The sequence below is a fragment of the Puma concolor genome, chromosome B3 (assembly GCF_028749965.1).
Source record: "Puma concolor isolate L17-30 chromosome B3, mPumCon1.1.hap2, whole genome shotgun sequence".
NCBI classification, from domain to species: domain Eukaryota; kingdom Metazoa; phylum Chordata; class Mammalia; order Carnivora; family Felidae; genus Puma; species Puma concolor.
In genome coordinates this window covers 78,704,268-78,728,815 of record NC_141672.1, presented here as the reverse complement: position 1 = coordinate 78,728,815, position 24,548 = coordinate 78,704,268, and the positions used below count along the sequence as shown (strand labels likewise).

Here is a 24,548-nt window from a genome sequence, read left to right as displayed (position 1 = left end):
GAAAAAAAATATTTTTACTGGGGGAGGGGAGTACAAATGACATTTGCATGAACGGATGTTTAGAATTTGCCCCCAAATTCTACTTTAATTTGAATATAGTTACCACACAATGTTACATTAGTTTCAGCTGTGCAGCGTAGAGATTCAACATCTCTATAGGTTATGCTATGTTCACCCCAAGTATAGCTACCATCTGTGGCCATATAGGTGGTGGGATTTTAACTAATTTTATGCTTGTTTCTTTATCCCCAACTTGACTTCCTATACTTTTACAGGTAGTATTTTTTAAAATTTAAAATCAAATGTATCAAAATTAGTTGAGAGAATCAGAACACTTATATAGGAGCCATTTCCAATATACAGCATAAGCACCAACACAGGGGCCAAACTATTTGTGTTTCTAGATGCTCCACTTACCTGCTGTGATTTCTGTGTGAGTTACCAGACTGCCTTATGGGTCAATTTCTTCCTCTGTTAAACGTAGACACTAAGAGTCGGTACTTCTTATGATTGTTTTGAGGACTAAATGAGTTGAAACAAGAAAACATGAGAAATGCTATGGTATATAATAAGTGCTAGCAAAGCACTTATTTGCTATATAATAAGTGCTAAATAATTTTGATGATTTTCAGGAAACCATGGGAACAGTGGTTTAATTCCTCTGGCAAAGATAAAGCTAGCATGCTTTTCATATTGAATAGTAGGAATAGAATAGTAAAGACATAGATGTTACCTTTTATTTTGTGATACTAATATTTAGGGAGAAAGTAGATGAAAAGGTCAAAGTACTTCACATACCACTTTAACAAAGACCAAGGCATTCTGAAGAAATACATCTTATAATACAATTTTAATTGTGAGAATAAGACCAGAAGGAAATAACCAATGTGAGTGAAAATCAGTCAAATCAGGTGAGTTAACAAAGGAAATGGCAACTGAAAGAGAAGTAAATAGTGGAGAACATAGAAAGAGGAGGTAATTTATGGAACCAGATGCTGGAGAATTAAAGATGGGATTTCCATGTACCTGTGCAGGCTCTCTTTTCATCCTCAGCAGCTTCAAGGGATTGAGAAACACAGAGAGATTCGGTCTGTTTTGGGTTCATCATCATTGCTCTAGACAAATAGTTATAGATTGTACCGTTAGAAATGAAACCAATTAGCCTGACTGAGAATTAATGACTCATAAATGTTCCATATATTCACTGGCTCTTCCCCCTCACTGGCAAGAGGAATTTCCTTTTTGAGATTATCTTATATGACAGACTTCTGAAAGTTCCTGACTCTCCTCGATGGGAGAATATGTAAACTCAGTTCATTTGTTCTTAAACTATTTATCTATATTATATATATTGATTTCAATGGAAATTTTTTTCTTTTAATCCTTCCTTCCTTTCTATCTTTCTTCTTCCTCTCATTCTTTTTTTTGCTTTGTCTCTCTTTAATTTCTCCATCTTTCTTTCTTTTTTTTTTTTTTTACCTTTTTCAGGCTAGAAACTAGAAGATTAAAAAAATTGACTACCTAGTGCTTATTAAGTACCAGTTGCTGTGCTAATACGCACTTTATAAGTATTATCTATTTCAATAATCACAGCACTTATTGCCATTTACTTGATTTTTTTCAAGGTCATAAGTTAGAAAGTTAACAGAACTGGAATATAAACTGAGGTCTTTCTGATTCCCGAACCACCAACATAACTTCCCTCCTAGAGATGCCTTCTGATTTTGACAAGACTATAAAAATAGAAAAGGTTTTTTATAAAATAAGACCTTTTATTCTATGAAGAGGTAAACCAGACACAAACATATGTAAGAGTCCAAAAACAATGTTCATATTTATTTTTTTTTTTATTTTTTTTTTCAACGTTTACTTATTTTTGGGACAGAGAGAGACAGAGCATGAACGGGGGAGGGGCAGAGAGAGAGGGAGACACAGAAACGGAAACAGGCTCCAGGCTCTGAGCCATCAGCCCAGAGCCTGACGCGGGGCTCGAACTCACGGACCGCGAGATCGTGACCTGGCTGAAGTTGGACGCTTAACCGACTGCGCCACCCAGGCGCCCCTCATATTTATTTTAAAATCATTTTAACTTCATTGTCTGTTTTCATAGGACAGTACTTAGGCCTATTAATGTTAATTACTAAGAGGACTGTTAATGTTAATGACTAAGATTTTTCTGCATTTACCACTACTTACTTACTTATTTAAATTTAAGATTATTAACATGCAGTGTAGTATTGGTTTCAGAAATAGAACACAGTGATTCATCTCTTACATATAAGACCCAGTGCTCATACCAACAAGTGCCCTCCTTAATGCCCATCACCCATTTAGCCCATTCCCCACCCACCTCCCCTCTAGCAACCCTCAGTTTGTTCTCTATATTTAAGAGATATGGTTTGCCTCCATTTCTGTTTTTATCTTATTTTTCCTTCCCTTCCCCTATGTTCATATGTTTTGTATATCAAATGGTGGAATAAGCTAAATCCAGAAAACATCAGGATAAGAAAACATCTTCCCCAACCAGGGCATTCCAGAACCTCTAAGATTGTAGAAAGTCAGTGCTTTTTGTTAGTGTGTCTAATGCTGTTAGGAATTCAGAAGTCCCAGGAATTAGCTGGGAGAGAAAAACCCATAAACTTTCCTGTAAGCATTTAACCAAATAAAACATTCAGAACTCTAAGCTCCATAGATAGGTATAAAAAATCTGCAAAATAGTTTTAAAATAGGGGGAAACCGGGGCCCCTGGGTGGGGTGGCTCATTCTGACAGTGCAGAGTGTGCTTGGAATTCTCTTTCACTCCTTCTCACTGCCCTCACCTCTCAAAACAAATAGACTTTAAAAAAAAATAGGGGGGACGCATTAAAAGTAAAAGTTCAAAGAAAAATAATCTCTTATCTGGGATATACTTACCCTATACTGATCACCTCTGAAACCAGTTCCTTCACTGCTTAATGAGAGGGCTTACCTCCAGAGTCTGCTTTAGGTGAAATGAATTCCAGGTACCGTGAGCAATATTGGAGGGATTGTGTCCTCATTGTGCCAGGTGTGTGCTGTAAAGAGTAGCCTCTGAGCTTGGAGGCTTTCCATCTCTATCTCTGTGTTTTAAGTGAGTCAAGTATTTGGAAAGGTTTTCCCTATCATGCTCTTGGGGGATCCTTAGCTTCCACCTTTCCCTGAGGAAAAGTTGGGCATTAAGGGCATCATGCAATAATCTACTCTTTTGAAAGCTAGATTCAAGTTAGTCCTTTTTTTTTATTAAAATTTTTTTAAATGTTTATTTATTTTTGAGACAGAGACAGAGACAGAGAGAGCATGAGTGGGGGAGAGGCAGAGAGAGAGGGAGACATAGAATCTGAAGCAAGTTCCAGGCACTGAGCTGTCAATGCTTGAGCCCACAAGCTGTGAGATCATGACCTGATCTGAAGTCAGACACTTAACTGACTGAGCCATCCAGGCATCCCTCAAGTTAGTCCTTTTAAATACAAGTGGAAGTATAAAAGAAAGGAGTTTCAAATGTTATATTTCTTTTTTTATTAGGAGGATGTAACTTTCTTTCTTTTGCTCTGTATCTACCATGTCATAAAGGGAAGCAAGATGTTGATACCAGTCCCAGCAGAAGTTAGATCATATATGGACAGGTGACAGCTCGTCTTTGGAATGTTGCAACTATTGAACTTTGTTTCCTTGGATTTCAGGGGAATATTAGGTCTCATCCTTCACAGTACTTCCTTGAGCAGGGTCCTGTATATTAATAGTTTGAGTGTAAATCATATTAGAGGCGTTTCTCTAAATGATGAAAAGAGAATGAAAGGATAGTTTCTTAATTCACACACACACACACACACACACACACACACACACACACATATATATATTTAAGTTTATTTATTTTGAGAGAGAGCGAGAGAGCATACCTGTATGCATGCATGCAGGTATGCAAGTTGGGGAGGGGTAGAGAGAATGAGGGAGAGAATCCCAAGCAGGCTCCATGATGTCAGCACTCACAAGGCTTAGTCTCATGAATGCAATATCATGACTTGAGCAAAAATCAAGAGACATGCTTAACAAACTAAGCCACCAGGTGCCATTTACTCCTTTATTAAAGAAATAATGATATGAATGCCATATAACTTAATAAGATTTAAACTATTAATAATAGATTTATCTGGAGCAAATATTGGTGACCCCCTTCATCTATCCTCTCCCAATCTTATCTCTTCTTGGAGGTAATCACTACCATTTTCAATCTTGTGGTACAGACTTCTATTATTGATCCTATCAATAGGGATAAGTGTACATATCAACATATATCATTGTAAATTTTTTTCTTAACTATTTGTTTGCAGTTTTGATTTAAAAAAATTATATATGAAAGTCTATTAATTTTTTTTTATGTTTTATTTATTTTTGAGGCCAAGAGAGACAGAGCATGAGTAAATGGGGAAGGGGCAGAGTGAGAGGGAGACACAGAATCCGAAGCAGGCTCCAGGCTCTAAGCTGTCAGCACAGAGCCCAAGGGGGCTCAAACTCATGAACCACGAGATCATGACCTGAGATGAAATCAGATGCTTAACTGACTGAGCCACCCAGCTGCCCCTGAAAGTCTATTTTTATTAAATCTCTGTTTTCTTTCTTTCATCTTATCCCTTATGGGCCCTGCCCCTTTCCTTCCTCTTTACTATTTCATTTTTCCTTTCTTGGAGTTTCCTTTATTCCTTTCATTTCTAGATCTCAAAACATTTATTTGCTCCATGAACCATTTTGTGCCCTGAGGTCTAGAATCCATACATAGAGATTCAATGCTTATTTACTTGCTTGAATGCTGTAACACACTTCCCAGGCACTATCTTGTATAATCATGATAACATATAGATCCTTTTATAGAGAGGAAAATAGGCAAAAAGAGGCTAAGTGACTTTTCTAAGCCTTACAGTTGTTAAATGAAAGACCAATGAGAGGTACCCTTTGGGGAAGGATGCTGGTTTAGAGAAGAGTTTGAGGAACTATATGCTTACCATGAAACTTGAAAAAATAAAAGCCTTTGTAATACAATAAAGGACTCCTGGAGAGCTCTTGTTGTTCTATATCTTTTCCTGGCTGTTTGCTTGACTGTTTTCATTTTTGGAAACTCATATATAGCTGTGTACTTATGATTTCCTTAGCTTCCTGCTTTTCCAACTCTGCCCTGTCCATTATTTCTAATACTCTTTGGCTTACATATGATGGGCACATTCAAGGATGAATAGCAATCAGAAGTGAGCCAATTTGAGACTTATTAAGAACTACAAGCTCAGAAAGCAAAAGGAAGTAGTTATCTTGTAATCAGTCATCAGACATGTTTTAAAAGTACAACAGAAACAAAGCATAGGAGACTTCTGGTTTTCCTCTGACAGGTAAAGAGCTTGCAAGTTGTCACTTGAATTTTTACAACAAGGGAAAGCTGGATGATGAAAATCATTAACATTTTTTGTACCCGTAAGATAACTGAGGTCATAAGGCAAACTGCCACTTTGGAATCTGGAAAGAGAAGCATATTCAGAAAGACTCAAATGAAGTCTACCTAACTGGAGAGGAATCCGCTGGAACTATGAAGTTGTAGGGACACTTGATTGATAAATTTGGTGATTTGTTGTAGGCTTGAGTGTGGACTAGTGTGAGAACTTTTTGGGTGGCACATTTTTGGGGTCCTTTACATCCAAGAACCCTTCCAGGTTCTCACTGTAACATTTGAGAAGGATCTTTTCCTCATGGTTATGGCTGGGGAAGAACAAAGTAAACATTGTGAACTAAGAGCCTTTCCTACAACAAGGGACAGGTGAAACGACCTTGTCAGAATACAATTTTAAAATCCTTCCCAGCTGGGTAAGGAAATTTTTCCCAGGCTGACTTTGTTTTTTTTCTTTTAAGTCTTCCTGGATCCACCAACATAGTCAAAGGGGTAAGGGCTTCAAGAAAATACATTAAAAATGTTGCATTGAAGAAAGGAAGTAAGAGGCAGAAGAATTAAACAAGCTACATCACTGGAGATACAACCCTAAAACACAGACCCACTAAAGAATGGAAATCTAATCTTAGAAGATTATAGAAGTTCTCCTTCCTCCACAATGTACCACAATATGATCAGGGCTGCAGTATGATAACAAGAGATTACAAGAGACAGAATTGCATGTCACAGACTCTTTTCAAGGAGGAATACTTAGGGAAGCCCAAAGTCAAGAGATGAGGATAAAACAAATGCACTAGAGAGTTTTGGCCTCTATAGAGCCAAGGAAGGAAGTGATAAAGTTGATGATGCCCAAATTAAAATGCAAAAAGAAAGAGAAAGAGAAAGAAAGGAGAAGAGAATAGCCAAAAATTGTGGGACAATAAAAAGAGGCTTATTGTATGTTTTGGTGGGTTACCAGGGAGAGAAGGAGAAAAAGAAAAAAAACAGAGCAGAAAAAATATTTGAAGTAACAATGAGTGAGAACAGTCAAAAAATGAGAGAACTGTAGATCGAGGGAGCCAAGAGAAGATCAAAAATGATAAATACAAAGCAAAACAAAATCCTCACATGTAAGCATATCCAATACAAACAGCAGAAATGAAGAGACAAACAGAAAAATCTAGAAAGAAACCAAAGGTGGAAAGGACATCTTACCTGTAGAGGAACAGGGTAAGACGTTACAGTGAGCTCCTTATTAGAGCCATGCAAGCAAAAACAGTGGAGTGAAATATGTAATGAATTAAGAGAAAAAAAACAAACAAACATCAACATAGGCTTCTATGTCTAGTGAAATTTTCCTTCAAAAGTGAAGGAGAAATAATAAGTTTTGCAGACAAAAATTGGAGGATTCCATTATCAGAAAACCTATCGTGCAATAAATGTTTAAAAAAATTCTTCAGGCAGCAAGAAAATGACATAGGCCAGAAACTTGGATTTACATAAAGAAATGAAGGGCACTGGAGAAGGAATAAATGTTAGAGTAAATGTTTTTCCTTAACACAAAGGAACAAAGGAAGGTATTGTGTTATAAGGTACCTGCAAGTACATGTGAAGTAGTATAGTGTTATTTGAAAATGCATTTAGGTTAGGCAAAAATGTATTTTAAGTTTAGGGCAACTACTAAAGATTTTTTAAAGTATAATTTATATGGTAAGAGGAGATCAAATTCAATCAATAACAAAACCAATATATATTTTTACAACTTTTAATCAAGTAAAATGCAGCTAAAATTTTTAAGTAATCTTTAGAGTAATAATGATAACAGTAGTCATTAGAACCTTTAGATTGTGGGTAAAATCTTGCTCAGAGAAAATTTTCTAGCTCTTCAACTTTTAATACAATCAAATAAGAATGAATAAAATATTGTAATTGTTTTTCAACTTTTGAATGTAAGTGATGGCTAATATAGTAAACCCAACTAACATGGCAGGGTATAATATATTGAAAAGTAAATATTAATGGATGTTCACAGTAGGATCAATGAACAAAGCCAAAATAATTTATTTGAAGAAAATATTGTAATTGAAATATTAGATAATGGTTTTAAATAATGAAAATAATTTCATAGTATTTTAATTGAGGATAAAGAAATCACAGGCACAGAAAAAATATAAAAATAATTTTATATTTATTTTTAAAAAATGAACTTGAAATACAAAAATTAAATCGATCAATTTCAAGGTAATGTTTATTCTCAAAATGACCTCTAGAAATTGTTTACAAAGAAGATTAAGCAGATCAGTTATACTAGGAAAAAACATAAGCAAACCAATTCTAAAATAAGCACAACTTCTCTCCAAAGTCAAGACATTTCTATAGTATATTTTTATTTTATTTAATTAATTCATTTATTATTATTTTTAAAAGTTTATTTATTTATTTTGAAAGAGAAAGAGATTGAGCAGGTGAGGAGAAGATAGAATCCCAAGCATGCTCCACGCTGTTAGCACAGAGCCTGATGTGGGGCTTGAACTCACAGACTGTGACATCATGACCTGAGCCAAAATCAAGAGTCAGATGCTTAACCTACTGAACTACCCAGGTGCCCCCAAAGTCAAGACATTTCTATTTTTTATTTTTTTAATATGTATGTATGTATGTATGTATTGTCAAGTTAGCTAACATACAGTGTAGTCTTGAAGTCTTGGAAGACTACTAATCCAAGGCAAACAGTGTGCTTCTTTGATACCGGGGACTAGAGTGAAAGTCTTATGAAAAGATAGATACAGTATAGCTGTATTTCTGTCTTTGATAATTCATATTGCTGCCTTTCCAAGTTTATAGCTGGATTATTAGCAATATTTTTCTCATGCCTTCTACCTCTATTACTATATGGCTACTTAGAATGCTCTTTACTTGGGCTTTAATCTTTCCTCTGCAGCCTTTACATGAAAAATTATTTATATCCATACCACAGTTCCCACTTGATTTGGAGGTCCATCAAACATGCAGTATTTCATGTCATGTTTTGTAGGAATTTTAGAGATTAATGTCTTACTTCCCTGGTTTCCCAATATACAAGGCTTAGCTCTTAGAAAAATTCTTAAAATAATACCACAAAATATATAGTGTGATTCCTCTTGTATGTAAAAATGGGATATAATGTATATGAATAGAAAACTTTTCAAGAGATGCATAAGAACATATTTAACAGTGATTACTTCTGGGAAACTGGGGAAGGTGAGGGGAATTTAACACTCTCATACTTTTTGAAAAAATTTTTTTACCATATTTGCATTAATATTGAATAAACTGGACATATATATAAAAATATTTTAAAGTAACATATTTGCATTTTAATATGGATTCTGGACATAATGTAAGGAAGCCATTTTTACAATAGACATTTCAGGCATCTTTTCAGTTCAATAGGCAATAGAATTTTGAGTAAGCACAATTGTGAAGACCTTGAATCATGAAAGCACAGGTTTGGCTTCCATGGAGAGTATTCTACACTCAGTATGAGATGTACACATGCAAAAACATTTTGTTCTTATGAACAAGCAGAAGATAGTCAATAAACATCAGTGACTAAAAGGCTGCACCCATGTTGCCCCACTCCCACATTGGTCATGTTTAGTTGTAATCATTCCTTTGATATTTCTCACTCTAAAAAGCATAGGGAGCATGGAGCGTTGTGTAGGGCTGTTTTCACAATCCAACACCAACTACTTCATTTAGTCAAAACATCTGTTTAATATCATGGACATCAAATAATTGGTTTATTGACTAGGTTTTCTACTTTTCCTTTGTTGTTGTATCGAATGAATGGATTATGACTGCCATTTAGTTAATCTGATAAAGTAATATTTAAATCAGTGATTATTGAAATGTATTTTCACAGCTCAGCAATAATGAATAATGAGTAAACTATTTTACCTTCCAACCACTGTTTTACTATCAAATGTATATTACTAATTAGACTTTAAAAGGAGAAGTTATATTAAGGACTCATAAATCCTTCTGTATGAGAAGGCTTTAGAAATTATCTGGTATAATTTTACCCTATGGCAATTCTGTCAGATGATTATTCATTGATGCTGGAGTTCTTCCGGTGGCAGAAATCTCACTTCCTAACCATAATAATAATAATCTCATGGAAGCGGATATATGTACACTCAGTTCTTTCATTCATCACAAAGTAATTAATTAATTATTTAATTAAAAATTGTAAATGGATTTCAGTAATTCTTCAGGGACTAGCTTCTATTAATTACTCATCTAGTCATTTACTTTGGATAAGTGTGATTGTAAAAATCATATTCGGCTTTATGTCCTGTCTGTGCCTGTGAGATGTTTAAACAATTAATGCACAAAATTTTTCATCTATTTTTAAGCTCCCCCAGGTTAGGCTTTATGAGGAACTTGGTGTAATATTTAATAAACAGAAAAGGATTAATAGCAATTTCATTGACAACAATTAAATTTACGTATGTATTTCAGCTGAAATCGTGTGTTTAAAATTAATTCTTCTACTAACTTTAAATTCCCATGATTAAGATGTGTGAGACTGAATTTTATATTTGTTTAGATTTCTTTTCTGAACAACATTCCAGGCATTTAGTGTGGCTGATGTTAGGGCAGAATCCCAGAGTTATGGGAGTTCTCTGCTACCAGCTTTAAGTGAATGATGTGCTCTAAATTCTTATTTTTAATTTATTAAGTCAAAAGAATATGTGATGAGATATTTGTCATATTGATTACAAAATTCAAAAGCTACCTAAACCTATGAACCCCTGTTGATATGCTATAACAATGACATAAAAGGGAAACGGTACAGTGTAGTGGTTAATTCCTCGATCTCTGATTTGAGTATCAGTTACACAAAATCAGCAGGGTAACCTTGGTCAACTTATTTTGCCTGAAACTTAACTTCATTAAAATGGGAATGCATGTGCAGACTTTCTCACTTAAACCTTTTCATTATGAATATGCTTCACAACAAATTTTGAAGTGTGCTTATTGAATGTGTTAATAGCTATTTCCTGTTCACTGAGATAAGTTTCACAGATGTCTTGTAACATTCTACTGCCTGGAAATGTTGATTCTCCTTTAAAGGGTTCCCCAGGTGTGTTTGGTTGCACAAATGTGTGTTTTCCTTTAACTTAATTTTACTCTGTACCAAACTTCTATATTCCACCTTTCTTCAGACCATGGGGATTCTAAGGCAGAATTCCCGAGATGAATGGACTGAGGACTATTAGGTCACCAAAGTATAGTTTTGTCATTGAGAGCTGATGTTCCTGCTAGAGCAGCTCTAACTTAGTCTAGTGACATCACAATAATAACCACAGGACATCACAGTGGAAAGATTTTAAAAATGACACAGGCGTATCTGAAGATATTGCTTTCTAATATCCTTTTCTTACCTTCATTTTTTGGGGGGGGGTCAGGTAAGTGAGTAAAATGAAATTAAAGTTGGTAGTCTGCTGAAATTCCCGAATCATAAGGATTTTCTCTCTCTTTTTCAATTCAACAAACATTTATTGAATACCTCCTGGGTGCTAACTTTTAGCAGGGGGAAATTAAAACTTTTGTTTCAGGCTGCATACATTGTTCTATATGTCTGGATTATACCCTGATTTATAGGAAGATATTTTTGTACCTCGATCATAGCCTATTCCGGGGGGGCTAGAATGACTTGGACAGTGATTATTAGGTACAGTGCTTTGGACTGTGCCTTGAAGGTTTTTGAAAACTCACTAAGAATAGACCATACTTTTGGGACAGGTAAATTCTGCTGATTGTTTCTATTTATTCAAACTTACTTTACACAGAACTGAATTTTCTACTCCAGGCTTGATGTTATCCTTGAAGCTATAGGGAAATCTAAGTGTCACCAGAGAGGTATTCCAGGTTTCATGCTTGTGATGAGCATGCGTCGGTAGGAGTGGGGAAAGAATGAAGATGGGTAATGTTTTATGGGCCATGTCATGTTTAGCAAACACACCTCTGGAAATGAAAATGTGTTATGTGTGTGAGTCTCACTTGAGAAGACTATACTTTTTAGATGAATTAGTTATAGTTCAGTACCTTAGAAAATTCAAGTGTAGAGAAAGCCATTTGAAGTTTACAAATCATTGGATTCAAAATAATTAGGAGCATATCTACACTTTCACAGAAGGATTGGTTTGTAGAAGGCATCATAACTTGTCTGGTAGGTCACAGAATCTTAGAAGACACAAGTCCGGGCCAGTGAGAAGAGTCAGTTAGGAGGATGCAGAGAAAACAGAAATGAGAGAGGCTTTCGGTGATTCTGCCTTCCCACAGCCAGAATCACACTGTGTTCCTTTGTAATATTATACTTTATTCCTTCCTACAAAATTAATGGGGGAATGCACAGAAGCTTTGTTTTCTCCTGTCAAAAATATAAATTCAATATACAAATTTACTATGTGATTTTCAAGGTTTGATATGTTTTGCACTGGACAGACATTACAAAAATATTTATTTCATACTTGTAACTTCTTCAAGGGCATGAACGAGATATTTGGAGATTATTGCATAGCTCATAGACTTCTCAGTGATAGGGAATGTATTCAAAGGAAATCTCTTTACAAAGACTTCGATAAACATACAAATACTGTCACCAGATAAAATTCCCTAAGAATATATTCTATAATGACTTCAAAGTTTCCAGAAGTGAGGGGGAGATATAGAATAATATAGTAAACCAACATTGAAAAAATAATTTTCCAAGAGACAATTTCTTTTTTTTAAGCTTTTATTTATATTCCAGTTAGTTAACATACAGTGTGATATTAGTTTCAGGTGTACAATATAGTGATTCAACACTTTATACAACACCAAGTGCTCATCATAAGTGCACTGCTCAATCCCCATCACCTATTTCACCCATCCTCCCACGCTCCTTCCCATTTGGTCAGATTTCATGAGTATCAGTATAAGCATGTCAAAGTTAGTTTTAGAAATATGGAATTCCTTAGGAATCTAAAGAAATTAGGGTGGAGAATTGAAAAATATCATAAGTGTTTCATTTATTTCTAACCTGTTAAAAAGAATTAGAAGACAAAAGTTTGCATATACTCTCATAAACATTTTGATCATTGAACTAATCAAGATGAGTAGGAAAAAAAAGGGAGGAATAGTATAACAGCTAGATAGTGGTAATTTTCTATTTACTTTTTGACTATTTTTTTTTATTGGGGAGAGGAAATTTTCACATGGCGAAATAGCCAATGATCTAAAGAATTGACAGAAGTGTGCACTGAGATAACTGTAGATGTCAATAGAAGGACATGCAAGATAAATCCACATTTCAGGCTAGAGATAGTTTAAAAAAGGAAGGAAAGTATTTATGTTGGTGATGACTGAGGAACATCAGCAGGTCATTGTTTGTACATTGCCAACAACACTCATAGCTTCATCTGCCACTACCATTTCTAGCTCTTGCTTCATTTAATAGCAATCAAAAGATTCATTAGAAGCAAGAAACTAGCTCTGAGCTACAGTGAGGAGTGCTTTAAGATGTCAGGTTGGGGAATGCCCTGAACTGACAGGATTCAGAGATGAATGGAAAGACAGGAATTAAAGTTGTTAATGGAGAAATCTGAAACTTAATGTTTCATGGAGGGAATGTCAATCAACAACAGTGTTCAGGACCCAGTCTTGCTGCCTGTGCATCCTAAACTCTCAAAGACATGGAGTTAGACAGTGGACCCTGAGGGCAGCCTCTGTAGGATGGCAGGTTTCAACAGGATGGCACCCTTGTTAGGTCTCTTTAGCTTTTCTAAATTATGACTCATGTTATTCTGTGGGAAATGGTGTTAGCTGGACTCTCTCCTGTCAATTCTTTTTGTTAAAATTAAAATAAGATATACATGTGTGCTTCAAAAGTCAATTCTGGATTCACATTACCCTTTGAATGACCCTCCCCTAACTTGTTGGATTCATTTTCTTGGCTTGTGATACAGTGGCAGGCAGGTTATGGGGTTTGTCGATGTGATTAGCCATATTATGGACAGGATCAAAAATATATAAGTAATATATAATAAGAAACTATTATCAGGTCATCCATCCATTCATCTATGCACACAAACATTTACTGAACACCTGTTAATGGACCAGAATTTGTTACTAACATACTGTGTCTCTTTAGGGAACTCATAGATGTGGTAGGAGTGACATACAGTATAGCCAAAGTAGTATCATAAACATTATGCTTGCACAGCATGGCCTGAGAACATAAAGGAATAAGGTCAGTTGCAGCTGGAAGAGGAAACTGTCCTCTGGAGGCGTTGTATGAATTGTACTCACGTATGAGAAGCAGTCAGCAGAAGTACAGGGTGCACATAGCAGTTCAGCCATAACAGGCAAGCAAGCAAGCAAGCAAGCAAGCAAACATTAACAAAAACAGGATTATTCAAGTAGTTCAAGAAAATTGGAGAGTATTTTGTGGGAATAGGGGAGAATCAAGATGTGAGTCTGGGAATAGACAGAGGATACCTGGCCTCATATGAAGGAGTCCAAGTGAAGGAATAGAAGTCACTAAAGGAGTTTAAGCAGGACTATAACCAATCAGAGGACTCTCCCAGAAGCCATCTTCTTTCTTTTCTCTTACTCTCTCAATTGCTTACTTCTATTTCTCTTTTCTCCTCTTCTTCTATCTCTGTAAGTTCGCTCCCTTTACCTCTCTTTTTAAAATCATCTCCATACTTAATCAAGAAATGTATCCATTCTCTCTCTCTTTCTCATATACATATCTCCAGCAAAAGATAGTATTAAAAATATAAGTATATAAAGGTTGCACCTCAAGATGGACCCCTTGCTGAGAATTTTTGCTATATTGATAGTTTTGATGGTTGATGAGAAAAGAGTTGATCACTTACTAGTGAAGTTTCATGCCATTTTTTTCACTTTGTGTTCTATGTTTCCTTTTAACATACTGTGCATCTTGAATTTTCAGTTTTGTACTTTTTTATTCTAAAATTTAAAAATTTTAACCTACTGTTATACTTGTTTCAGGTGTACAATATAGTGACTCGACAATTCTGTATACTGCTCACTGCTCATCAAGTTAAGTGTCTCCTTAATCCCCATTGCCTCTTTTACCTTCCACCCACCCCGCCCCACACCACTTTCCTCTGGCAACCAGTCTATTCTCTGTATTTGAGTCTATTTTTCCATTTCTTTCTCTGTTGTTTGTTTTGTTTCTTAAATTCCACATATGAGTGGAATCATATGGTATTTATTTTTCTTTGACTGACTTGTTTCACATAGCACAATACCCTCTAGGTCCATCCATGTTGTTGCAAATGGCAAGGCCTCATTCTTTTTTTATGATTAATATCCCATTGTAAATATATATACACCACATCTTTATTATCTACCTATGATGGACACTTGGGTTGCTTTCCCGATCTTGGCTATTATAAATAATGCTCCAATAAATATAGGGGTGCATGCATGTTTACAAATTAATGTTTTCATTTTCTTTGGGTAAATACCCGGAAATGGAATTATTTCTATGTATTAAAAAAGTCAGCTACATCACCTGGTCTCGAAAGTAGTTGCTTTATGAAGAAGAGATATTGGGGTGCCTTATAACGTAATGCCCCCTATTCACCAGACCCTGTGCTTCATGGGTGTCTCCTATGTGTGTTATGTGTGCCCTAGTGTTTTGAGATGAGTAGATAAATCTCCTTCAGTATATTCCAGGGGCACTTTTCAAACTGCTGCTTCTCTGCAGATTTTTGTTATATGCTGGCTCTTTCAGGGCAGGCACTCAGTTTCCTACAGCCCTCATGCTCTCCCAGAGCTAAACCATCTGATTTTTAATATACCTGGAGTTAAGTCCCATTGATTGTAAAAACTGGAGAAGGTGAGCTCCACTGGTTTTCACAGCCAACTGTTATGGGGAGTCATCATCTCAGGGCAGGTCCCGCATGCCTAGTGTCTCTGGCAAGGAGTCTGATCCTCCTACATGTCTCTCTGTGTGGTGTCTTCTGTTTGTGGTGAGTCTCCCAGGAGTTTGATTCCAGACCATGTTTCTGCCCCTCATACCCTTTTCCATATGACCTCCTTTCTATGATTAACTGTGGTAAGTCCGTTCTGCCAATCTTTGGATTATTTTCCGTTAGTTGTATTAATGTGGCTGTTATCTTGGTGTGTACATGGGACAAGGAGAGCTCAGGATCTACTCCATCTTCCCAGAGCTCCCCTGATCTAACCTTCACTTTTGTATTTTCAAAAATCAATGTTTTTTTTAATCAAATGCCAATTCTTTGTAAAAGGCATCTAAATGGCAGAAATAAGGATTTTAGAAAGTTAAAGTCATGTCTAGTCAATCACATTTTACTATATTAATAATTCTAAAAAGTTAGGCATTTGTTTATGTGCATATACACACAAAGATACTATTGATTCTATTATGCAAAATTTTTCACCTCTGGTAGATCTATACCACTGTGGGTTTTTTTTTAAGTTTATTTTATTTATTTTGAGAGACAGAGAAAGCACATGTGAGGAAAGGCAGAGAGAGGGAGAGAGAGAATCCCAAGCAGGCTCCATGCTGCCTCCGCACAGAGCCTGACACAGGACTCAGTCCCATAAGCCATGAGATTTTGACCTGAGCCAAAATCAAGAGTTGGATGCTTAACTGACTGAGCCACCTAGGTGCTCCTACATGGTCAACATATAAAAATGCCTGGCAGTCCTTGTATGTCACATCCATTGCCATTTACTTCTGTGATTGTTCCACATCTCTGTTTATTTCTGCTCTATTTTTCTTAGTTATTGGCCATGTTCTCCATAAAGAGCCCTTGTGGGAAGGCCTTAGCATCACCGCAGTAGTATTTCCTCTTGGCTCCAATACCCATCCCATGCCATGACCCTCAGGATGCCCATTTCTGTCTGACCTGGCAACTCTCAAGACTATTCTTAGCTATATAGTGTCCATGGTGATCCCATCTGCATACACAGTGCAGGGCTGTGCCAGGCTATACCCTGAGCATAATGTGAAGTGGCATAGGAAGAAGTCATGACAAGAGAAAGAATGGTTGTCAGTGATGTGGGGCCTGGAAGAAAGCTTGGTGGTAGCAGTGCAGGTGGGTGGGGAACCTGTGGAAATCAATTCACATGTGGAATAAGCATCAATATGTTTGGTTGTGAAAAGGGAAAGTAGTTTAGAAAAACTTATAAGAGAAAAAATTAATATAATAGTTGGATTCCTGTGAAAGTGATATTTCAGTATTTTTTGATCTATCAAAATACCAATTTTATATGGTTCAAACTTATATATATATATATATATATATATATATATATATATATATACACACACACACACACACATACACACGGAGCTCAACAATCTGTTGTTTTTTTATTTCTATTTTTCTAGGCATAATTAAAAATGTTTTCTATACATTTCCTTTTGTAAACTGTTCTTTTAAAATAAAGGTTTATTATTAACATTTTCATATTTTTGTACATTTAAGGTTGAATGCCTTTCCCATTTGGGTATACTATTCATAATTTAATTCCTCATTTGAATTTAGGCTATTTTCATTTTTTTTCCTTTTTTCAATAATTGTATGACATTTGCCCAATAGGTACATTTTTTGGCTCATCTGTTCTTATTACCTTAAACAAAATTTCCTGTATAGGGAATCTTAGTCATAAGGCAATTCAAAGATATTTGATTGAAATTGTAGTTTGAAATTGTATTCTGGAGATGTTATATGAATTTGTAATGGGAATAATAGAGATTGTTTCATCATAGCTTCACTGATGATATATTATTCAGTTATTCATACATAATAGCAACTCCATATTGTTTTATTTACATTTCTTTGATTGCTAGTGAGTATGACTATTCTTCATGTGATGACTATTTATATTTATTATTCTGTCCAAGTTTTTATGTGTTTGTTCACTTAAAATTTGGTTTATCATTATATTTAACAAGTATTTCCCACATTTGTTTTTTTTTCATAAAACGTTTATATAGAAGATTAAAATTTTTGAATCTGTAGGTGTCCTTTTTTTTCTGCATGAGTTGCACATGAGGGGATATGTTTAGAAAGACTTTTCTCACACAAAGGATTGCCTAAAAGTAAGCCTATATTTCTTCTATTTCCTGTTTCTTTTGTCATTTAAATATCCATTAAGATGCATTTTATTTACTGTTGTAAGGTAAGGAATTTAATTTTCTTTTGCCAAGTTTGGTAAGCTGTGTCAACACCATTTATTGATAAATTTACCCTTTCTATACTGATTTGAAATGGTCCTTTGATAGACTCTTAATAGATCTCTCTCTTGCTTTGGGATTACTTTGCGACATTCTTTACTTTGTAGCTACTGTAAACTCTTCAAAGTACTAATATTATTATTTCACTGCTGTACCTAGTGGCTTTCTGTCACTTTTAAGATATTGACCAAATTCTTTACACAGGGTAGAGGACTCTACCTTGATCAGACTCTTATTTATTTATTTGTTTGTTTATTCCAAATTGTTCTGTTTCTTCATCCTAAATGAGTATTTCCCAAATCTTTCCTCTGGGTAGATCACTCTTCCTATTTTCCTCACTTATTTAACTCCTATTCATCATTTAGATTTTAGCATAAATGTCTTCTTCCAGGTCATAGCAGATGGCACTGCTGTGAGCTCTTATAATTCTCATAGCCCTTTGTTCTTTTCTTCAAATAACTTATCACCATTATAATCATCCACTTATATGATTAGTTATTTAATGCTTAGCTTCACAACTAGACTATAAACTACATGAAGACAGGGTATATATTATATCCCAGAATGTGGCACAGTGCCAGGTACATAGGTCTTCATGGTAGCTGCTCAATGAACATTTGTTAAATCAATAAATCATTGTATGACTTTTTTTCAAAGGACTTTTGTGACCAAGAGTGAAATTTTTTCTGTAATGTCAGAATTTGAAACCCAGTGATATCTGTTTCTTTCAATAGCTCTGGTGCATCCTTTTGTAATTATTTTTATTTGTTCCTTTCAGGTAACACAAGGTCAATGAATAAGTCAAATTACTCTCCAGTGTCTGAATTTGTGTTGCTGGGACTTTCTACCTATAGACCAGTGCAGCATTTTCTCCTTGCTTTCTCTGCAGTGTTTTACGTAACAATTGTTCTGGGAAACCTCTTGGTTGTGTTTGCAGTGACCTTTGACCCATTCTTACATTCCCCCATGTACTTCCTTTTAGCCAATCTCTCATTCATTGATTTGTGTTTTTCTACCTTAACAGTTCCTAAGATGATTCATAACCTATACTCTGGGTACAAAACCATATCCTTTCAGGGCTGTGTCATGCAGATATTTGCCCTTCATGTCCTGGGTGGATCCGAGATGGTCCTGCTCATCGCCATGGCCTTGGACAGATATGTGGCCATATGCAAGCCCCTCCACTACCTGACTATCATGAGCCCACAGATGTGCATTTTGCTTCTGTCCGGTGCTTGGGTTATTGGCCTCATTCATGCAGTGGTCCAGGTAGCTTTTGTTGTCCATTTGCCTTTTTGTGGTCCTAATGAGATAGATAGCTTTTACTGTGACCTTCCTTGGTTTATCAAACTTGCCTGCACAGACACCTACAGAATGGAATTCATGGTTACTGCCAACAGTGGGTTCATTTCCATGGGCACCTTCTTCTTATTGCTCATCTCCTATATCTTCATCCTGGTCACTGTATGGAAACGTTCCTCGGGTGGTTTGTCTAAAGCCTTTTCTACTCTGTCAGCTCACATCACTGTGGTGGTTTTGTTCTTCGGACCGTGCATCTTTGTTTATGTGTGGCCATTCCCCACAGTGCCAGTGGATAAGTTTCTTGCCATTTTGGACTTTATGATCACACCCATTCTGAATCCCATTATCTACACATTGAGGAACAAGGACATGAAGATGGCAATGAAAAGACTGAGTAGTCAATTCCTGAGTTTGAGAATGATCTCCTAAATAATTCACAAGAGGACAAGTTACTCTATGCATTTCCAGACAACTTCAAGTAATACAAATGCTTAAATAATAATACAAAATGTACAGGGTGCCTGGTGGCTCAGTTGGTTAAGTGTCTGACTTCGGCTCGGGTCGTGATCTCGCGGTTTGTGAGTTCGAGCCCTGTGTGAGGCTCTGTGCTGACAGCTTGGAGCCTGGAGCCTGCTTCAGATTCTGTATCTCCCTGTCTCTCTGCCCCTCCCCTGCTCACACTCTGTCTCTCTCTGTATCTCAATAATAAATAAATGTTAAAAAAATACAAAATTTGGGGTTGTTTTTTTCTAAAGTTACCATTTTATAATATTCAGAAGAGATCACTGATTGTGAGGGTACATTGAACTATCAGATTAACTCTCTAGTTAACAAATTGTTTGAAAACTGAATTAAAGCCCTAGGAAAAGTATGGGAAGTTGATGAAAAGCTTAGATTATAGATTTAGAATCTGCTGAAAGCATGGCCTCAGACATTAGACTGTCTGGATTCAAATTAATCAACTTGGAGCTAACATACTCAAACTTTTGAGGGAACTATGAATTATACAACTTTCCTTCAATTTAAACCTGGGATATGAATGATTCAATTTTATTGTTTTCTAAACAACAAAAAAATATATGAGAGAGTATTTAAATAGATACCCATTTGTTCCTGGAGGAAGAAGGTACAGAAAGGGAGTGTGAGGTTAATAGAATATGGATAAGGTAGTGTAATAAGGAAAGACTGAAATATATGGGTGGGAAAATAAGAGGGAGAGCCTCAGAAACTGCGTGTTTCATATATTTGGCCTGTGGCTGCTACTCTTACCCTTGCTTTGCCCAATTCCAATGGACTCATGCCATCTCCAGTTGGCTTAGGGCAGGGAAAAATGTATCTTTATTATAAATATAGAATATATATTATGTTTATATATCTTATTTCACAATTTTTGAAATTCTGACTTAATGTCTGTGACCAGCCATTATTCTTTAAATGTCAAATAGATATTAATGTGATCATTTAATGGCTGATATTATTATTATCCAATAATTATTCTGTCCAAACTGTTTGTTGACAATTTTTCTCTAGTAACTTGTCTTGGGTAACTCTTTTCTTATTCAAGATATTGGTTTCAAGTATACATGTGCTTGTGCATTTGTGTGTATAATCTGTAGAAATTGCAAAACTAATTTAATTCATATTTTGCTTTGATAACAAGAATACCAAGACAACTTCACTGCTAGAGTATAAAAGGACTCTGTCCTGAGTGTTTGTGATTCTTTCTGGTTGTACAATCAGTAATATTTAATATTTTTCCTGTTATTACTTTGTTGCTTAATATTTATATTTTTAATGGATTCTTATTGGGTACAATACATTGAAAAGGACAAACATAAAGTCAGATTTCTGAGTGAAGAATTTGCCATACTTTTAAGGCGAGCGGGGAAGAGAGAAGACTAAATTTCTAAGCTCAAAAATTCTGAAGAACGGGGCACCTGGCTAGCTCAGTCAGTCATAGAGCCAGAATGTGCTGATTCTTGATTTTGGAGTTGTGAGTTTGAGCCCCACATTGGGTATAGAGATTACGTACAAATTAAAAATCTTAAAAAAAATTCTGAAGGGCAAAACTGAATCACCTAAAATCTTTAAGACTGAAGAACAAGAGAACCATTAAAATCATAATTAAAACTTAGAAGGGAGGGGCACCTGGGTGGCTTCCTAGGTTAAGTGTATCACTTAGGCTCAGGTCATGATCTCAGGGTTCAGATCCTCATTGGGCTCTGTGCTGTCAGTTAGGAGCCTGGAGCCTGCTTCAGAGTCTGTGTCTCTCCCTCTCTCTGCTCCTCCCCCACTTGTGCGCGTGAGCTCTCAAAAAACAAAACAGAACAACAACAACAAAAAAAACCCATTAAAAAAATAAGACTTGGAAGAGATATATCCAAGGAGCAGGCACAAATCAGAAGTATACTGAGACTTGTAAAAATTACAATCCGATTCAAATAAGCTCAGTACTTGATTGGATTGAAGTGATTATAACTTAACATTTTATGCCTCATGGAAGAAACAGTAAATAGTTTCTGGAGGAATATTTTGTCAGATCTATATGATTTTTTTTAATAAAAATGTGCCTAAAATACATAAAATAGGAATATGCAAAGAAGCAGAGATGTATGCCTCATAATTAAGAGGAAAATAGTTAAGAACAAGGGTGGCTCAATTGTTGAAATTAGTAAAGGGGAAAAAAATCATATATTTTAAGAGAGAGATTACAAAGCCAAAAAAATGGAGAAAACAATAAAAATTTTAAGAGAAATGGAATATCGAAGAAAGAACCAAATATTTTAGAACTGTAAAAGCAACATGAAATTATGAATTTAAGTGGACTTAAAAACAGAGTGAACACAGCAGAAAGAATCAGTGGATTCAAAGACAAGTCAATAGATACCCATATTGATGTGCAGAGATGTAAAAGACAAAAAAAAAATCAGAAGGTTATAGGTATATGTGTCCACATACACAGAAATAATAATTATTTTATATAAGGGTTTGTGCCTGAGACCCTATCTTTTGGAATATTACAAAAATACACAGGACCATGTTACCTTTACAAAACAATTTGAAATTTGGAGCCCGGTCCCCTCTCTTGGAGCCCAGGAGCCCAGCAGCACTGCTATCTTCCTGGGCCAGCATGAATGCCCCTCAGAGCAGAGGGGGTGGGGGGCGGAGCAGCTCTGGCAGGAGGTGGACACGGGAAGGATCAAGGTCTCAGCAGGTGGCCGCAGAGTTCAATAGTACTGCATGTAGAATGCCTGTAAAGATGCCCTGCTGGTAGGTGTTCCAGCTGGAAGCAACCCCTGGAGCCCAGATTCTAGGCTTTCTTCTAAAGACTGTAGGGAAGAAGTTTGCTGAGGAAGGCTCTTAAGCACAAAGTGATGAATGACTGCGTCCCTGTCTCAAGAAAACACTTTTCTCCAGCCAAATGACTTTTAGATATTTCAGATCTTTCCTGTGGCCTGGTCCTAGAGCCTAAATTCTACAGAAATTGATGAGTGTCTACTCAGATAAAGGAAACTGGGTGAAGGAGTAGACTTTAAATAATAATGGCCTGATTTGTTTTGTAAAGTGCTTTTATACTTAAAAATGTTACCACCAAATACACGTCTTTCATAAGTGAATTACTAGTGTTTCTATACCTGGAATATTATGTTTGTTTTATGGATGTTTACATTTTGGGAAGGAAAACATTTTTGTTAAAAATTTGAATATTTGTAATTTTTTTTCCCCAAGATTTTTCTTTAATGATTATTTATTTTTGAGAGAGAGAGAAAGACAGAGTGTGAGCGGGGGAGGTGCAGAGAGAGAGGGAGACACAGATTCAGAAGCAGGCTCTAGGCTCTGAGCTGTCAGCACAGAACCCAAAGTGGGGCTCCCAACTCATGAAGTGTGAGATCATGACTTGAGCTGAAGTCAGACACTTAACTGACTGAGCCACCCAGGTGCCCCCCAAGATTTTTATACCATAACAAAACTTGTTCTTTTCTCATGAATTTACAGTTTGTAAATGAATACAAGCAAGTAGAAAATTGGGGGAAGAATAGGCTTTATTAATCAAATGATGTCTTGATTTTTCTAAATCTCTCTCTCTAATCATGAGAGCTGTGTTTTAGCAACCTTGTTTGGAAAGATTCATGTATATTAGATTACTCCATCTTGTGTATGCAGCAGATTTGGCCATTGTCTTCTTAATTTCCTCTATTTTATAGTTTTGGTTGTACCTTAAAAAAACACTACATTATTTCTTGCCTTCAAAATGTTTAAATGTGACCTTCAGAACATTGCAAATGATAAAAACAAAATAATGTGAAAGTACTACAGCCTAAATGAATTCTTAATGTCACAAGTGTTCTACTTTGATGATGTACCTTTGATTTAATTGGGAACATTTTTAAAAGGATATTTGATTTGTGTTTGTAATCATCTTTGATGAGCTTGGAAATAAAATTTCTGCTCAATTCATCATTAAAAAAACTATGAAATTTGAAGTATATCTGGATCCATGGGTTTCAGATAAGGAGATGAAAATTTGCATACCTTTTTGAAACACAGAGTAGGAAGAATTCTTAAGAAAGTTATTGATGTGGAGATAGGAGCCAATGGCCAAGAAAGAATTCTTGCGATGTTTTCAGTGCAAAAAGTGCTTTTATTATAGGCCTGGGACAGGACCCGAGGACAGAAAGGGCTGCACTTTTGCTGTATGAAGCTGGTGGTTGTATGCTTAGTGTGTAAGGGGGAGGGGCCTCTGCAAGGACTATTAGATCATAAATGTATTCTTCAAATTTCTACCCGTAAAATTACTTTTGCAAGATTTCTCTGGTGCTTATTATTCAGCTTGATATTAATTATTGGCGAGATGTACAGGCAGTCACGAGACCCTTTAAGAATGTAGGAACTAGCAGGTATTTGATCCGTATTGGAACTATGCAGGCTACAGATCAGCCTTCTGGGCTAAAGGTGAACATTTCCCTGCTTCTGTCCCTCATCAGTTATATTATATATAGTAATGAACAATTCACAAACTTTGTATATAATCCAGTTGCTTGCAGGCCATCTGAACCCCGAATAATTGAATGGATACTTTGTTCTAAAATCAGACTTTTTGACCTCACTCTCATAACACTTTTCCCTGCTTTAATCTGATATAGATAATGAACTTTCTAACCCATTTACAAATAAAAAGAGATGAAGCAAAATCCCTAAAGGCTGTTAGTATATCCATCTTTGTATTTAAATTAGCTCATCTTCTGAAGAGAATCATATTGTTTCACAGATGGCTAAAATATGAGGTTGCGGGGACAACACTCTCTTCAGATTATGATTATGATTCTTTTTTTTCTGAGGATGATGAATAATAGTTACTACCTTTCCAACGGTCTCTTCAGATAAGGTAGCTAGAGCTTTAACTAATTGAGAGACTAAGTTACCCATTATAAAAATAAAGAGCAGTATTCCATACACTGACCTGTTGATCAAAATTTAGAGATCTATGTCAAGTGCTTTGCTCAAAGAAATGCTTAGCTTAACAGGAAATTTTAAAATAAGGTGCTG

The 24,548-nt window shown here is 35.8% G+C and overlaps 1 protein-coding gene and 1 long non-coding RNA gene across 4 annotated transcripts in view; one reads left to right on the top strand and one right to left on the bottom strand.

The window, feature by feature from the left end:
* Positions 1–433: 433 nt before the first annotated feature.
* The window catches only part of LOC147580142 (uncharacterized), an 80,296-nt gene continuing 56,181 nt past the window's right edge, over positions 434–24,548 (bottom strand). For all 3 annotated transcript variants that reach the window (XR_015251887.1, XR_015251886.1, XR_015251888.1), the window contains 2 exons: positions 1,027–1,115; positions 434–522 (listed from right to left, as the gene is read on the bottom strand). This is a non-coding gene — a long non-coding RNA (uncharacterized LOC147580142). The remainder of the gene's footprint in view (positions 523–1,026; positions 1,116–24,548) is intronic.
* Positions 18,489–19,430, top strand: LOC112855277 (olfactory receptor 4F6-like). The gene has a single exon (XM_025918874.2). It carries the CDS (start codon positions 18,492–18,494, stop codon positions 19,428–19,430), a length of 939 nt encoding a protein of 312 aa, XP_025774659.2. The 5' UTR covers positions 18,489–18,491.

Bases quoted from the DNA above. Each gene is read 5' to 3' on its own strand.
- LOC112855277 (XM_025918874.2), top strand. From the start codon at position 18,492: ATGAATAAGTCAAATTACTCTCCAGTGTCTGAATTTGTGTTGCTGGGA.